The sequence below is a fragment of the Barbatula barbatula genome (assembly GCF_947034865.1).
Source record: "Barbatula barbatula genome assembly, chromosome: 10".
Lineage (NCBI taxonomy): Eukaryota > Metazoa > Chordata > Actinopteri > Cypriniformes > Nemacheilidae > Barbatula > Barbatula barbatula.
Genome location: NC_136773.1, coordinates 13,245,837 through 13,261,899, shown reverse-complemented (window position 1 = coordinate 13,261,899; position 16,063 = coordinate 13,245,837). Strand labels below are relative to the sequence as shown.

Sequence of the window (16,063 nt, the reverse complement as noted above, 5' to 3'; positions counted from 1 at the left end):
AATTGCTTTTAATTTTTGGACTCATAGGAGCCACAATTTGGCCTCCCATTTTCATTTCTGGCCATTGTTTTTCTGCTGCTCTCTTAGGACTGTGGTCATAACAAATATCCATTCTCACTTCATTAAAACCTAAGGTTCAGTAAGGCTCTCAGACAGCAGGTAACATCAAACTGTGCCAATGTCTGTGCTCACTCAGTCGTGGCTTCTACAGTCTGTGCTGGTGCTTTTTCAGTGGTCAGTATGTGAGGCTGGGATGAGTTTTACAGTGGTGGAGGAGATTCAGCAGGAAAAGTGTGTGAACTTGGATATGTCGCAGCGCTTAGATGATGTTGGTCTCTATCAGGATGGTGATTTGATCATTGGAGCTCTCATTAATATATACAACCTGCCGCCGACCCCTGACCTGACCTTCACCAAAAGAACTGAAATAAAGCCCTGTGCTGAGTAAGTGAGTTTTCCGTCACAATCTCTTTATAATCTTTTTTCACATTTGTTTATTTATAATGATATACTCATTTATGTGATATACTATTAATGTGAGTTGATGGTATATTAAGTATGTTCCCCCAGGTTTTCCCAACAGGTGTACGAAGACTTGAGGCACCAAAATATTTTATTTTCTTTTTTGTTCTTTTACTTTTACATGTTTTTTATATTTTAAAAAACATTTCATTTTCCACTTATTTAGTTGATGAAACAGCAGTATATATGAAATGTTAACAGGATTATTAATACATGTATTGTAACTGGACCTTTTCTGTATACAACATGTTATTAAGTCATTCATGAACTAAACGTTGTTACAATTTCTTTGATCATATTTTAAATGTTTATTTATGGTAATGAGAAAAATGTGTGCAATGGTGGAATGTTCCTAGCATCCAGACTGTGTTTGTTTGTCAGTGTGTCAAAGGGGCTTGTCAAAGTTGAAGACCAGCTACAAATGTATCCTTTATCTTTATTTTAAGTGTTTTGATTATATTTTCTTATTGCAGTTATATTAATACAATCCATGCCATAGTATTGGTTTAAATTTTTTTTGTTAATGTTTGTTTATGGTTTGGTTAGAGATGTAGTTTGCTCACATTATTTATTGTTTCAATTAATTACATTTTAAAATGATACGTTTAAAATGTAAAATATAATTAAAATATTGATAGATTTACTTAATAGTTTTAATGTTTTGACATTTTGTTTCTGGGCATAAATGTCTTTATGCTCTTCACACAGGTATGCTTCATTACACACTTACAACGTCTAGAGCTCTATATATTGTTTGGTTACCGTTCTGGCTAGCAGCTAGTAATATGAATGTTTTTACATTTATATTAATACTAAATTGAATTGTAGATTAACTGTGTTCAATTAAAATTCTTAAATTATTCATTCTTTGCTGTGGTCTACCAGAGGTTAAGTTTGGGCCACACACCGTTTGTTTATGTTTTTGCTGCTGAAACTGTCTATAACCATTCTTGTAAATTGTCTGTCTGTTATCAGGCTTCAAGAGCGTTCTATGCGCTGGGTTCAAGCTGTGGTGTTTGCAGTTGAAGAAATTAACCGCAATCCTTTTCTATTGCCTGGTATCCAACTGGGATATCACATACAAGATAGCTGTTCCCGTTACCCCTACAGCCTAAGATCAGCCTTGTCAATGATCAGTGGAGGAAACCATACCTGCGGCAACACCAGACCTGCTAAGCTCATAATTGGAGATTCTGCCTCGACTCAAAGCATTATCCTGTCCACAACACTGCGTCCCCTGCAGATCGCAATGGTGCATTTAGGATACTTATAAAAAAGTCACTTTGGAATTGAAATGCTTGGTCATTGACCTATGCTTCCTGCATGTGTTATTTGTCTCTGTCTTTTTAGATCAGCTATCTGGCTAGCTGCCCGTGTCTCAGCGACAGACAAAAATTCCCCAATTTCTTCCGCACTGTCCCCAGTGATGCTTATCAGGCACGCACAATGGCACAAATGGCTAAACGCTTTGGCTGGACGTGGGTCGGAGCCGTGGTCGTTGATAATGACTACGGCCGTGGGGCAGTGCAGGTGTTTGAAGAGGAAATTAAAGGCACAGAAATTTGCTTGGCTTTTTTTCACACCATCTACAGGGAGCAGATGGCCAAGGATGTTGACCGTGCAGCGACGACGTTGCAAGCCTCATCTGCCCGTGTGATCCTTGTGTTTGCATGGTACGCAGATGTGGAGGCTTTTCTGTTGGAGTTGGTCCGTAGAAATGTAACTGACAGGCTGTTTCTGGCCAGTGAGATCTGGAGCACCAGTGGGTATCTCTTGAGCAATCCCCAGCTCTACACCATCTCCAAGGGAACTCTCGGTGTGGCTTTAAGAAGTGCAAACATACCTGGCTTTGACGCACATCTCCGACAGCTACATCCTTCCCGTTACCCTAAAGATGCTCTGCTGAAGGCTTTGTGGGAGAATATATTCAGTTGTAGCCTTCAAAAGAACTCTTCCACAGGTTTTCAGAAGAGCCCTCTTTCTCCCTGCAGCGGCACAGAGAGCCTGAAAGGAATGAACCGTCAGTTTACAGACACCTCTTCCCTGAGAGTGACGTATAATGTGTACTTGGCTGTGTATGCTGCTGCCCATGCAGCGCATTCTCTGTTGACCTGCACAACACAAAATAACTCCGACCCTGAAAGAAAACCACAGTGTTCCTCTCTGGATAGCATCACTCCAGCACAGGTATGCACATCAATCGTTATAGGCTATGTATATTTGAAAAGTTTGGATCCAAAATGAGATAACTCATTTTTAAATCATGTTTTTTATTATGTTATTGTGTTTTTACTGTGTTTTATTGTATAAAACTAAAATAAAACTGAGTTATCTCATTTTGGAACCAAACACTTCATTGACAGTTCTATTCATCAGACTATTCATAAATGTCATTCCTAAAGTGTGTTAAAAAATATGTTTTGGGGATTTATAGAGATTGCTGTTGCTCTAACATGTTGTTCTGTCTATCTTTCCTAAAAGCTTTTACAGCACATTGAACAAGTTAATTTCACCACTCAGTTAGGAGAGAAGTTTTATTTTCAGGATGGAGGCATCCCGCCCGTCTATGATCTGGTGAACTGGCAAAGAGCTCCTGATGGTTCTCTCCAGTATGTGACCATCGGCAAAGTGGATGGAGACCAGCTTGTCATTAATGAATCGGCTATTATATGGCCTGGAGACTCGGGAAAGGTAAAAGAGGCTTGTAATATTTTATTGCATTTGACTGAAGAAGATCACTCCAAAATGAATTAAACACACATATCAACACATATACAAAAATAAATGTCTTACTTAGTACTTTTGTATTGTTTTCTAGCAGTATATAATTATTGTTAAATCAGATAAGAAAGTTTTGGGATGCAAAATGAGCATAGAAATTCAATCTTGTGTTCTAAAAAAATCTCAATGAAGTATGTTTATGGTTAAAACCAAATCAAATATTTGCAATACTTTCTCCTGTTTTAAACTGACTGAGTAAATGGATTTGGAAAAATTTTGGGTATTTTAACTGGAAGACATGCAGAAAAAATCCTGTGTTGAAATTGTGAAAAATAAATATTTAAAATAAATGCATCCAGTCTTAGAATGTTTATGCAATGAAATGACGTTGTCTTACCCTTAAACTCTTACAGTCTTTTATATATTTCAGTCTCACATATTTCATCTTCTCAGGTGCCCGTATCTGTTTGCACGGCTGAGTGTCTTCCTGGGACACGTAAGGCCATTAAGAAAGGTTTACCTGTGTGCTGTTTTGACTGTCTGCCCTGCACCGATGGTGAAATCAGCAACATCACGGGTTATTATTCTTTCCTCATTCATATGAACAAAACATAAACACCTGATCAACTTTTGAAATCAATAAATAACACAGAACATGTAAAAATGTTCTTCCCCAGGTGCTGTGAAATGTTACCGCTGCCCCCCAGAGTTCTGGTCTAATAGTTTCAGAAACGAATGTGTGCCCAGAGAGACTGAGTTTCTCGCCTTTACAGAAACAATGGGCATCACATTGACAAGCGTGGCTGTTTCGGGTGCACTTATGACATCTACAGTGGCTGTTATTTTCCTGTACCACAGAAACACCCCAATTGTTAAGGCCAACAACTCTGAACTGAGCTTCCTGCTCTTGATGTCACTCAAACTCTGCTTCCTGTGCTCGCTGGTGTTTGTAGGCCAGCCCTCGTTTTGGTCATGCAGGTTACAACAGGCTGCTTTTGGGATCAGTTTTGTCCTGTGCATCTCCTGCATTCTGGTCAAAACCATTGTGGTTCTAGTTGCATTTCGCTCGGCTAGACCGGGATCCTCGGCTCTTATAAAATGGTTTGGACCCGGTCAGCAGAGAGGAAGTGTTTTGATGTGCACCTGTGTTCAAGTGATTATCTGTGCCACGTGGCTCTCCATCAGCCCACCTTCACCTCGCAATAACTATGGAATCCAGGGGTCAAAGGTCATCCTGGAGTGCACGGTGGGGTCAGTTGCAGGATTCGCTTCTGTACTAGGCTACATTGGCTTTTTGGCTTCTGTCTGCTTTATGTTGGCTTTCTTTGCACGGAAGCTTCCGGATAATTTCAACGAGGCCAAGTTTATTACATTTAGTATGTTGATTTTTTGTGCTGTGTGGATTGCATTTGTGCCAGCGTATGTCAGCTCCCCAGGGAAGTACAGCGTGGCTGTGGAGATTTTTGCCATCTTGGCCTCTAGTTTTGGACTTTTGGTTTGCATATTTGTCCCCAAATGCTATATTATTTTACTCAAGCCAGAAAACAACACTAAGAAGTTTCTTATGGGAAAAACATAATTGTGCTTGTGTAATGTTTTATTTTATTTTGTATGTTCTGCGATTCTGCATTTCTCAATAATAAAGCTATTCGGAGTCAGTCCTGTCTCTTGCCGTCATTTCTTTAGCCTTACAAAAATAATGCAGGAATTATTTCATAACCATAAATATGTATTTATTTATGCACAATCCATATGTCAGCTATTACAGTTTCAAAAGATCGACGGCAACCAATGTTTCAAATTGGTGCTGAATGTAACAAATAAGGGTAGCCTAATTGTAATAATACATTTAAAAGGGTTTCATTTAGTGGACAATTCATATTTCACACACACACACACACATATATATATACACACACACACACACACACACACACACACACACACACACACACACACACACAAAACAGGTATTGTCATCTACTTAAATGAACTTTAATGTAAATCATAACAAATTGACAGTTACCTGTATCATGAATACTTTTGCATATGTCTATAAGCAGGAGACAGTTTCAGCGTCAAATAGAGATATAACGGGTAACATGCAAACTATTTCTTTTCTGTTGCTCTTCCCATTAGGGCTTTTTTAGTGTTTCTCTCTGGACGTAAGAGGATGATGTAACACTTTGGTGCAAATATAGCCACTAATACTCCAAAACTGGAGGCCAAAATGGCAAAAACTTCCACAGCCACTGCATATTTCCCTGGTGAGCTGACATATGCTGGAACAAACGCGATCCACACAGCACAGAAGATCAACATGCTAAAGGTAATAAACTTTGCTTCATTAAAACTATCTGGAAGGTTTCTTGCCAGAAAGGCTAACAGAAAGCTTACAGCTGCCAACAGTCCAATGTATCCCATTAGCATAGCAAATCCAGCCACTGAACCAATAGCACATTCATACACTATTTTAGACCTGATATACTGACTGTTTTTGTATGGGGATGGAGATGCATTTGTTAGCCAGACGGCACAAATCACCACCTGAAGTGCAGTGAGGACTAACACAGTGCCTCTTTGTTGAGCTGCTCCAAACCATTTCATTGCACTTTTACCTTCTGGCCGAGATGACTTGAACACGGCTATTACCACCATAGTCTTGACCAGAATGCTGGAGATGCACAGAACAAAACTAATGCCAAACACAGCATGTCTTAACTGACACGTCCACAACTGTGGACGACCAATAAACAGCAGAACACACAGAAAACACAGTTTGAGTGACAGCAGCAGCAGGAAGCTGAGCTCTGAATTATTGGCGCGTACTATAGGTGTGTTGCGGTGATGAGTGAAGATGATCATCACAAGAGCACAGAAACAGGTGCCGAGTAGTGAAGCAGTGGTCAGAGAGATGCCCAGAGGTTCCTCATAGGACAGATACTCCACTTCTTTAGGGACACAGTGATCCTTATCTGGATTGGACCAGAACTCATCTGGACACATTGTGCACTCATTTGCATCTGTAAGGTGTAAGACAGAGACTTTAGGAGGAAGTTACATGGAAATAGAAGCAACATTGAATTGTTTATAGGAATCATAATTTCCTCACCTGTTGTGTTAGAAATCTCTCCATCTGCACATGGCAGGCAGTCAAAGCAGCAGACAGGAAGGCCCTTCCTTCTGGCTCGTCTGGTGCCTGCAGGGCAGCTCTCACTACACACAGACCGCGGAGGCTGTTAGGAACATCATCTGTTATCAATTAGGTAATAACGTTATTTTTAATTTGACAAATCATTTAAAACTGATCCTAAATGTTTGGTTATGGAAGTGTTTGGAACAGGGTTAAAATAACACCCGTCAACCAGCCAAATGCGGGTAAAAATCAACCGTGGCGCACAAAGCTGTCAAATCACTATTTATATTTCATAAATGATGTTCACTCACTTTACAATACAATAGAGACTACATAGGCAGCTTGTGCACATTTCTGACTGAATTAAAGTCCCAGTGAACCGGAAGTTGATATCGTTTTTACTTCCGTATTTTCATGCATTTCCTAGTGAAATGGAATTTCTAATGATAAAAACAGTGGGCGTGGCTCTCGTCTTTCCTTCTCGATTTGATTGGATGTATAAAAGCAGCAGTTGCATTTGGCAGTAGCCTGACAGTTTAAGGGGAGGAGTTAATGGACTCTATGCACAAGCCATCGAACACACGTCATCTAAGATGGATAGTTATTACAGGAAGGAAGTGCATTTTTTTAGATTTAAACTGAAGACTAAGAAGGCACACAAATATAAAATAAAGAATCACCCACATTTATAAACTATTTATAATAAATGCTGCAATATTTTATAAACAAATTAGCATTATAACTTTTGATTTCACCTGGACTTTATACATTCTAGTCACTGCGCAACAAATAACGGTGTGCTGATTCGGTCGCGCACAACCCAAAATGTATCGCTGTTGCACACTTTGTATGCATGAATTAAGTTTTACTTAAAGGTCCAGTCAGTAAAATCTAGCAGCAAAGTTGCCATTTGCAACCATCCGCTCACTCCACCCCTCCCTACACTACAACGGCTGACAAATATACAGTAAATACATGTAACTATGCCTTCAGAGGTGTATAAAGAGCTTACACAATGAAACATTAATTTTGTATTACCTTAGAACAAGCTATTTCTATCTACATACCCCACGGGTCCCCTTGCATGTAATTCGCAATGTTCTGCATTTCTATCAATAGATCGTCCCAAAAATGACACACTAGACCTTTAAGTTATTTCTATTTAACAATAGTTGGCCTTTGAAATTTAATGAATATACTTTATATATCAGGTTGGTATTACCTTATTGTTTTCTGGTAACGTTATCTGTAACTCATATGGGTTGGTTAGTGAAAAGGTTAATTTCAAACCCTTGTGGAAATAAAACATGTCATTGGTGTAGAATAAAATAATACAATTGAAGTTCGCTGCTGTGCCAGAAAGACTTGGATTTGGAAATTCACATTATACTTGGCATTATACTATGTTAACATTATATTATCTTATCAAACATAACAATGTTAGTAGTGGTATATTCACAAGAAATATTAAAAGCATTGCTCTATCCATACAATTTTGAAAAGTCAATGTCTTAACCATACACTAAATGTTACTTACTTTTCCTGTCTCAGAGTTCCAGTATAATGCATCTTCATTCAGTGTGAGCACTTTCCCTGTTGCTGCTCCTTCATCCACCACACCGACTGTTCGGACAATGATGGACCCATCAGAGCTCGGCTGCCAGTTCATCACATCATAGATGGCCAGAGCATCTCCATTCTTATCAAATGACACACGATCCCCAAAACCTGTGGTGAAGTTCACTTTCTGTAGGTAATGGACCACCTGCACAGGTTACAGACAGTTATACATTTCTATATCGTTTATAAACAAAATATTTTGTATGTATTTTTTGTAATGCTTTTCTAACTATGCTTTTTATTTGCAATGCTGTGTTTTTTATTTGGTATTACCTGCCAGGGTTGCAGGTTGGATATGTCAGCACATGTATTCTCACTGAATGGTCCTCTCCCCTCCTCACACAACATCAGGTCATGAAGTGCATGTGCCAGAGCATAAACTGCCTTATACACATTATAGGCTGGTCTCAGCCCTGAAACATCAGTGTACACTGTATTTGTGCTGTATAAATCTTCCTCTCCTGTACAGATCTTTTTAAATAGTGCTCCATCTATTTCTCTACCCCCTGTTTCAAAACTACAATCAAACATATTCTCCCAGAAAATCCTCAACATGTTATTTCTTGGGTCATTACTGGGCCGAAGGCGGAACAAAAAGTCCCGAAGTCCCTGGATCTCTCCACGCCGTATGGCGATGCCCAGTGTGCCCCCTAGAAAGGGCAGGAAACGCTGGGTGTGAAACACGGGAGAGGTGGCCCAAGCTTCACTTCCAATCCACTGCAAGTCTGTCATGTTCTGCATCACTACCTCATCCATTAAGGGCATCAGATACGAAGAAGTAGAAAAAACAACCACCACTTTAGCTGTAAAAGCCTGAATCACTTCCACTATGCGCAGAATATCTATGCGGTTGTTATCATGAGGCAGAATTTCAGAAAAAGCCACACAGCCTCCAAACAACTGCACCTCTTGATGGAAGGATTGAGCGGCATAGATGCCATAATCATCATCACTATAAAGAAGACCGACCCATGTCCATCCAAAATGTCTCAAGATCTGCATCATCGCCCTCACCTGGAAGGCATCACTGGGGATAGTTCTGAAGAAGGACGGGTACTTTTTTCTGTCACTCAAACAGGAGCAGGTGGCATAGTGGCTAACCTAACGAGGGTACAGATGAGGTCGAGAAAGTGAACACAAAGAAACAACACATTTTTTATGATTGATTATGATTGAGAATTAGAAACTTACTATAGGTACTCGAAACAGCCCCAGTACACTGGAGATTGCAATCGAGGGAGTGGATCCTGGATCTCCCACAATTCCAATCACTGGTGGTGATCCAGTACAGTCGAGATTGAAGAAGGACTCTTCTGTCCCACTGACCAAAGCTATGGCAGCCCGGAACGCCATTCCCAACATAACACAGTTGTCATACAAATTATAACCAAGAGTGATGTTTGGCAGCAGGTTTGGATTCTTATTGATTTCTTCTATTGCAAAAATCATTGTCTGTGCCTGCTGGAAACTTTCCATATCAAATCTACACAAAGCAAGAGAAATGATGACATTACTGATACTAAAGAAGCAATAATTAGAAGACAATAAAACAGAAGCTCCAAACACATTCCAAATATAGTCGTTTTCTTCTATTTACAGGACAATTTGTATGGACACATAGTATTTGTTGTAACACAGCATTTTTGCTGTGAGACATAAACTATAATTACAAAAACCTTGCAGCCATCTTCCTCTTTTCTTTTATAGTTTTGCATTCAGTTTGGCTCCAGACTCACTTCTCACAGTATGGCGGATCTGGCTCAGTTGTGAAGCTCAGATCTGGAAACACTGTGAAAAAGTGAACCTCAAACAGGCCTCCGAGTACAAGATCTCCATCCTGGTACACTCCATTCAGTTTAAAACGTCCCTGGAGCTGACAGGTAGCCGAGTCTGTAATTAAAGCTGAAGAAATACAGTTCAAGGACAGGCATAGACAAATATACAGAGTGATCCACATCTCTCTCTCTCTCTCTCTCTCTCTCTCTCTGGCCCTCTCACACAGTTGGCTCAAACATTTATGATGCATGTTGAAAGAAGGTGTTGCTTTAAAAGAGCAGGCGGTGCCAGATGGGCATTGATGGAAATCAGGTAGTCCCTTTTTGAATCTTTTTTCTTCATTAAAATAGTTTTCAGGAATAACAATTGTGTTTTTGTTGGTATTTACTTTGCTGCCAGATGAAACGGATCAATACAAATTCGATCTTCAAATGAAAACCAAACATCAGCTGAGAGACAAATGATGTCATTATTTTTTGTTTATTGACCCGTTCAACCGTATACCTACTTGCCTTGTGTTTTCTGTAACAGTATTTTCAATAAAATGCCCTCTAGATGTCACTCATGCCCTTTCCTGTAGCTCAGAGGAAAAACACAGTCAATAGAACAAGATTCAAATGAATTAAAGTTGAAGGAACAGCTCACCCAAAAATGTGCAACATTTTCTCACCCTCAAGTTGTTCCAAATCTGCATACATTTCTTTGTTCTGATGAACACAAAATAATATATTTTGAAGAATGTAGGAAAGCAAACAGTTCTGGTGCACATTTGACAACCATTGTTATTTGTCCTACTAGTCAATGGTGGCCGAGAACTACCACGATATTCATAGCATTCAGAAAGACACATTTTTGACAAATTTGGGAAAGACTGACAAATATCATATGGTGCTGTAAGAATGATGATTTTTGTTTTGTGTTAACTTAAAGTTGACATGATCACTTGCTCACATGTTTGTGGTATGTGATGACTCAAAGTCTAAATTAAAGGCAAATATAAAGGAATGTATATCTCTCTATAATACAGGTTGTTCTGACAAATACTCCAGTCTTTTGTTCTTAGTATTTTTTTTATTTGGCATACATTTAAAGCCATAGATTTGTATTATATACATTAAAAATGCAGGGTTACTCCATATGCTAATTACTACAATCATACAAATAAACAAACTTGGTGATTTATTTACAAATGTAGAAACAAGCCAAGGTAGAGTCATTAACAATTTCATGTCACGTCATACAAAGTAAAACTATTACTTTTCTGTTGCTCTTCCCATTAGGGCTTTTTTAGTGTTTCTTTCTGGACGTAAGAGGATGATGTAGCACTTTGGTGCAAATATAGCCACTAATACTCCAAAACTGGAGGCCAAGATGGCGAAAATCTCCACAGCCACTGCATATTTCCCTGGTGAGCTGACATATGCTGGAACAAACGCGATCCACACAGCACAGAAGATCAACATGCTAAAGGTAATAAACTTTGTTTCATTAAAACTATCTGGAAGGTTTCTCGCCAGAAAGGCTAACAGAAAGCTTACAGCTGCCAGAAAGCCAATGTATCCCAGAAGCACAGCAAATCCAGCCACTGAACCAATAGCACATTCATACACTATTTTAGAACTGATATATTGACTGTTTTTATGGGGTGTTGGAGATGCATTTGATAGCCAGACAACACATATTGCCACTTGGACAGCAGTTAGGACCAAGACTGTGCCTCTTTGTTGAGCTGCTCCAAACCATTTCATTGCACTTTTACCTTCTGGCCGAGATGACTTGAACACGGCTATTACCACCATAGTCTTGACCAGAATGCTGGAGACGCACAGAACAAAACTAATGCCAAACACAGCATGTCTTAACTGACACGTCCACAACTGTGGACGACCAATAAACAGCAGAACACACAGAAAACACAGTTTGAGTGACAGCAGCAGCAGGAAGCTGAGCTCTGAATTATTGGCGCGTACGATAGGTGTGTTACGGTGATGAGTGAAGATGATCATCACAAGAGCACAGAAACAGGTGCCGAATAGTGAAGCAGTGGTCAGAGAGATGCCCAGAGGTTCCTCATAGGACAGATACTCCACTTCTTTAGGGACACACTGATCCTTATCTGGATTGGACCAGAACTCATCTGGACACATTGTGCACTCATTTGCATCTGTAAGGTGTAAGACAGAGACTTTAGGAGGAAGTTACATGGAAATAGAAGCAACATTGAATTGTTTATAGGAATCATAATTTCCTCACCTGTTATGTTAGAAATCTCTCCATCTGCACATGGCAGGCAGTCAAAGCAGCAGACAGGAAGGCCCTTCCTTCTGGCTCGTCTGGTGCCTGCAGGGCAGCTCTCACTACACACAGACCGTGGAGGCTGAAAGATACATAATTTATAAAAAGTGACTGTGTTTGTAAAAAATAGACTTTAAGTAATTTAATCTTTTAGTGACCATTAGGCACCATATTATTTTTTACTTCAAAACATAAATCATGTTAATTACTTTTCTAGTGTCAAAGTTCCAGTATAATGCATCTTCATTCAATGTGAGCACTTTCCCTGTTGCCGCTCCTTCATCCACCACACCGACTGTTCGGACAATGATGGACCCATCAGAGCTCGGCTGCCAGTTCATCACATCATAGATGGCCAGAGCATCTCCATTCTTATCAAATGACACACGATCCCCAAAACCTGTGGTGAAGTTCACGTTCTGTACGTAGTGAAGCAGCTGTATAGGTTGTGTATAGGATTGGTGTTAAATAGAATCTGAATGAATATGTTACTCAACATACACATTTTTGCTTTAATGTTTTTTCTGTGTTTGTGTTATTATGTGACTGTATATTTTAGTATTACCTGCCAGGGCTGAAGGTTGTTTTTGTCAGCACATGTATTCTCACTGAATGGTCCTCTCCCCTCCTCACACAATATCAGGTCATGAAGTGCATGTGCCAGAGCATAAACTGTTTTATACACATTATATGAAGCCCTCAGCTGTGATACATCAGTGTATGCTGTGTTTGTGCTGCTCAGATCCTCTTGACCTGTGCATGTTTTTTCTCCCTGACTGCCTTCAGTCTCAAATCTGCACCCGAACATGTTCTCCCAAAATATTCTCACCATATTATTTTTTGGATCATTATCAGGAAGGAGACGTAGAAGAAAATCCAGAAGTCCCTGGATCTCTCCTCGCCGTATGGCGATGCCCAGTGTGCCCCCCAGGAAGGGCAGAAGACGCTGGGTGTGAAACACGGGTGATGTGGCCCAAGCTTCACTTGCAATCCACTGCCTGCCCGTCACATTCTTTAAAGCCACCTCATCCATTAAAGGCAACACATAAGTAGAAGTGGCAAACACCACCACCACTTTAGCTGTAGAGGCCTGAATCACTCCCACTAAATGCTGAATATCTTTGCGGTTGTTATCGAGAGGCAGGATTTCCGAAAAAGCAATGCAGCCTCCAATCAACTGCACCTCTCGGTGAAAGGATTGAGCGGCATAGATGCCATAATCATCATCACTATAAAGAAGACCGACCCATGTCCATCCAAAATGTCTCAAGATCTGCATCATAGCCCTCACCTGGAAGGCATCACTGGGGATAGTTCTGAAAAAAGAGGGATATTTCTTCCTGTCACTTAGACAGGAGCAGGTGGCAAAGTAGCTAACCTAATAAAAGAAAAGAAAGAGAAATGGGATACATATACGTTATTCCTGCTGTAGCAATTGTGTTCAAATTCTTTCATTTGATGATTTATATGAAGACACAGATTTATGATATTTGCACAAGTTTTTGCTGTTATGACTAAAAATAGGTGTACAGAACATAATATTTAAATGTGCAGCATTGTGTATATTGTAATATTAGGAATTTCATCACATCTTACTATAGGTATTCGGAAAAGCCCCAGCACACTGGAGATCGCAATCGAAGGAGTGGAATTTGAGTCTCCCACAACTCCAATCACTGGTGGTGGTCCAGTACAGTCGAGGTTGGAGAAGGACTCTTCTGTCCCACTAACCAGAGCAATAGCAGCCCGGAACGCCATTCCCAACATAACACAGTTGTCATACAGATTATAACCAAGAGTGATGTTTGGCAGCAGGTTTGGATTCTTATTGATCTCTTCTATCGCAAAAATCATTGTCTGTGCCTGCTGGAAACTTGCCATATCAAATCTAGAAAAACAAAAACAGATTTGGATTTTAAGCCATTTTATGATTCTTATTAAGAAAAATAAAAAAGAGAATCATCAACACAATGCCATATATATATATATATATATATATATATATATATTTCCTAACATCATTTGAGAAAATAAACAGTAGCAAATGACAAAAAAGTTAAGTAAATGTGATTTTTAAATAACAATTTCACATATATTATTTCTCTGATGTTTGCATTTTGCTGTCCTTATTCCATCTGGCTCCAGACTCACTGTTCACAGTATGGTTGATCTGGCTCAGTTCTGAAGCTCAGTTCTGGGAACACTGTGAGAAAATGAACTTCAAACAGGCCTCCGAGTATAAGATCTCCACCCTTGTACATCCCATTTAGCTTGAATTGTCCTTGAAGCCGACAAAAACTCGAATTGAGGATTAAAGCTTCAGAGATACAGTTTAAGGACAGATACAAGCAGATGTTTAGTGTGATCCACATCTCTCTCTGTCACTTATTCTCTTTCTTACCTACTCACTCACTTTGCTCACAAATTTATGATAAACATTTAGCAGGGTGTAACTTTAAAAAAAGTGGGCGGTGCCAAACATGACTGGAAATTATGATGCGACTTGGAATGAACTCATGTAATTTGTTTCAGTGTTGAACATTCAAGTTATTAATAACTAATGTGTTCAAATGATTATTGTTATTATTTGAAAAAATATATTTACAGCCTTACATTTTTTTCGTTAGGTGCACCTTTTATTTTATGTCATGAAACACAAAGTCGTAACTCAAATTCTGAAAAAGTGTTCCCCTGGTTGGAGCCTTTCTATTTTAGATATACTGATCTGAGACAGCCTGGTTAGGTTACTAAAAGATTTAGCTCAAATCCGTCAGCTCATGCTGTACAATTATATATTTTAGTCCTTGTCTTGTATGTTTTAAAATGTTTTTCTCAAAACATCCTCTAGATGACAGTCATGCACCTGTTTTTTGGGCTGAGCAAGAACGAGAACATTTTCAGCACTTTTTTATTATTTTATCTCAAATAGAATATTCTGATAGAATATATAGAAGACAGATACACAACCAACATTCATTCTTTTTATGCAATTGTTTGTCTTTTTTGATTCATGATGATTTAAATCTTGTAAATCTTTTTTGATAAGTTACTTTCAGGAAGACGTTTGCTTACATGCCAAACATGTGGCTTTGTGTGATTCCCATGTACAGTTCCATATGAAACCCACAGTATGGGATATAGGTTCATGTAATAAATTCATCCATTTCTTTAAAGAAATTTACTTAAGTAATCACAAACATGCGTCAATCAGGGATGAAAGTGTTTCCTTCTCCCTTCACATCACTAATATAAGCAGGGGTTCTCAACATTTTTAGGGCCAAGGACCCCTCAAAGGTGAGACAATTTTCCAAGGACCCCTCAAAATTATAACAGTTATTAATCATACATTTACCACAATTTGCACTCCTATTGAAGTATGTATAGTTTGTTGGACAGGAAGTTTGTTTCATTGTGATTAATTACAAACACGTGTCATTATTATTTTATTTCAAAACTATTTATTTAAAAAAATATGTAATTTAATTGGTGTAATACAACAGTTTTTTTACTTAGCAAATTATTTCATGGACCCCCTAGCTATGGACTGCAGACCCCTAGGGGGTTGTATCTCGTTATTTGTGCTGCTAGACCTTAGTGCTGCATTCAAAACCATTGACCACAGCACACTCTAACATAGACTTAAAATTTACGTCGGCATTAATGTAATAGGTTTGAAATGGTTTAAATCTTACTTATCTGACCATTTCAAATTTGTAGCAATAAACAATGAGGCCTCATCCTAATCACAAGTCCAGTACGGTGTATCACAGGGCTCAGTTTTAGGGCCTCTGCTCTTCAAACTATTCACACTAACACTAGGATATATAATTAAGCGACAGCGAGATAGCTTTCACTGCTATGCTGATGATGCTCAACTTTATGTTTCCTCAAAGCCCCACGAAACACAGCAGTTCAACAGAGTAATTGACCGAAAACCGCCATACGTAACAACCAAGAATACTGTTTAACCTTTGACTGATGTTCCATAAAAAC

General features: G+C 39.1%; 2 protein-coding genes across 2 annotated transcripts; one reads left to right on the top strand and one right to left on the bottom strand.

Annotated features, from left to right (window-relative positions):
* Positions 1-178: 178 nt before the first annotated feature.
* On the top strand, positions 179-4,822 carry olfcr1 (olfactory receptor C family, r1; the record flags this gene model as incomplete). Its single annotated transcript, XM_079465978.1, has 6 exons — positions 179-444; positions 1,498-1,774; positions 1,873-2,709; positions 3,004-3,213; positions 3,697-3,820; positions 3,921-4,822. 6 exons carry the CDS (start codon positions 179-181, stop codon positions 4,820-4,822), a joined length of 2,616 nt encoding a protein of 871 aa, XP_079322104.1.
* A 530-nt stretch (positions 4,823-5,352) lies between these two features.
* LOC306899611 (uncharacterized protein) lies at positions 5,353-14,442 on the bottom strand (the record flags this gene model as incomplete). Its single annotated transcript, XM_079465976.1, has 12 exons — positions 5,353-6,266; positions 6,356-6,479; positions 7,917-8,144; positions 8,273-9,100; positions 9,191-9,482; positions 9,736-9,990; positions 11,033-11,939; positions 12,029-12,152; positions 12,280-12,507; positions 12,636-13,448; positions 13,667-13,958; positions 14,222-14,442. The coding sequence occupies 12 exons, from the start codon at positions 14,440-14,442 to the stop codon at positions 5,353-5,355; spliced, it is 5,226 nt and encodes a 1,741-aa protein (XP_079322102.1).
* Positions 14,443-16,063: the final 1,621 nt, after the last annotated feature.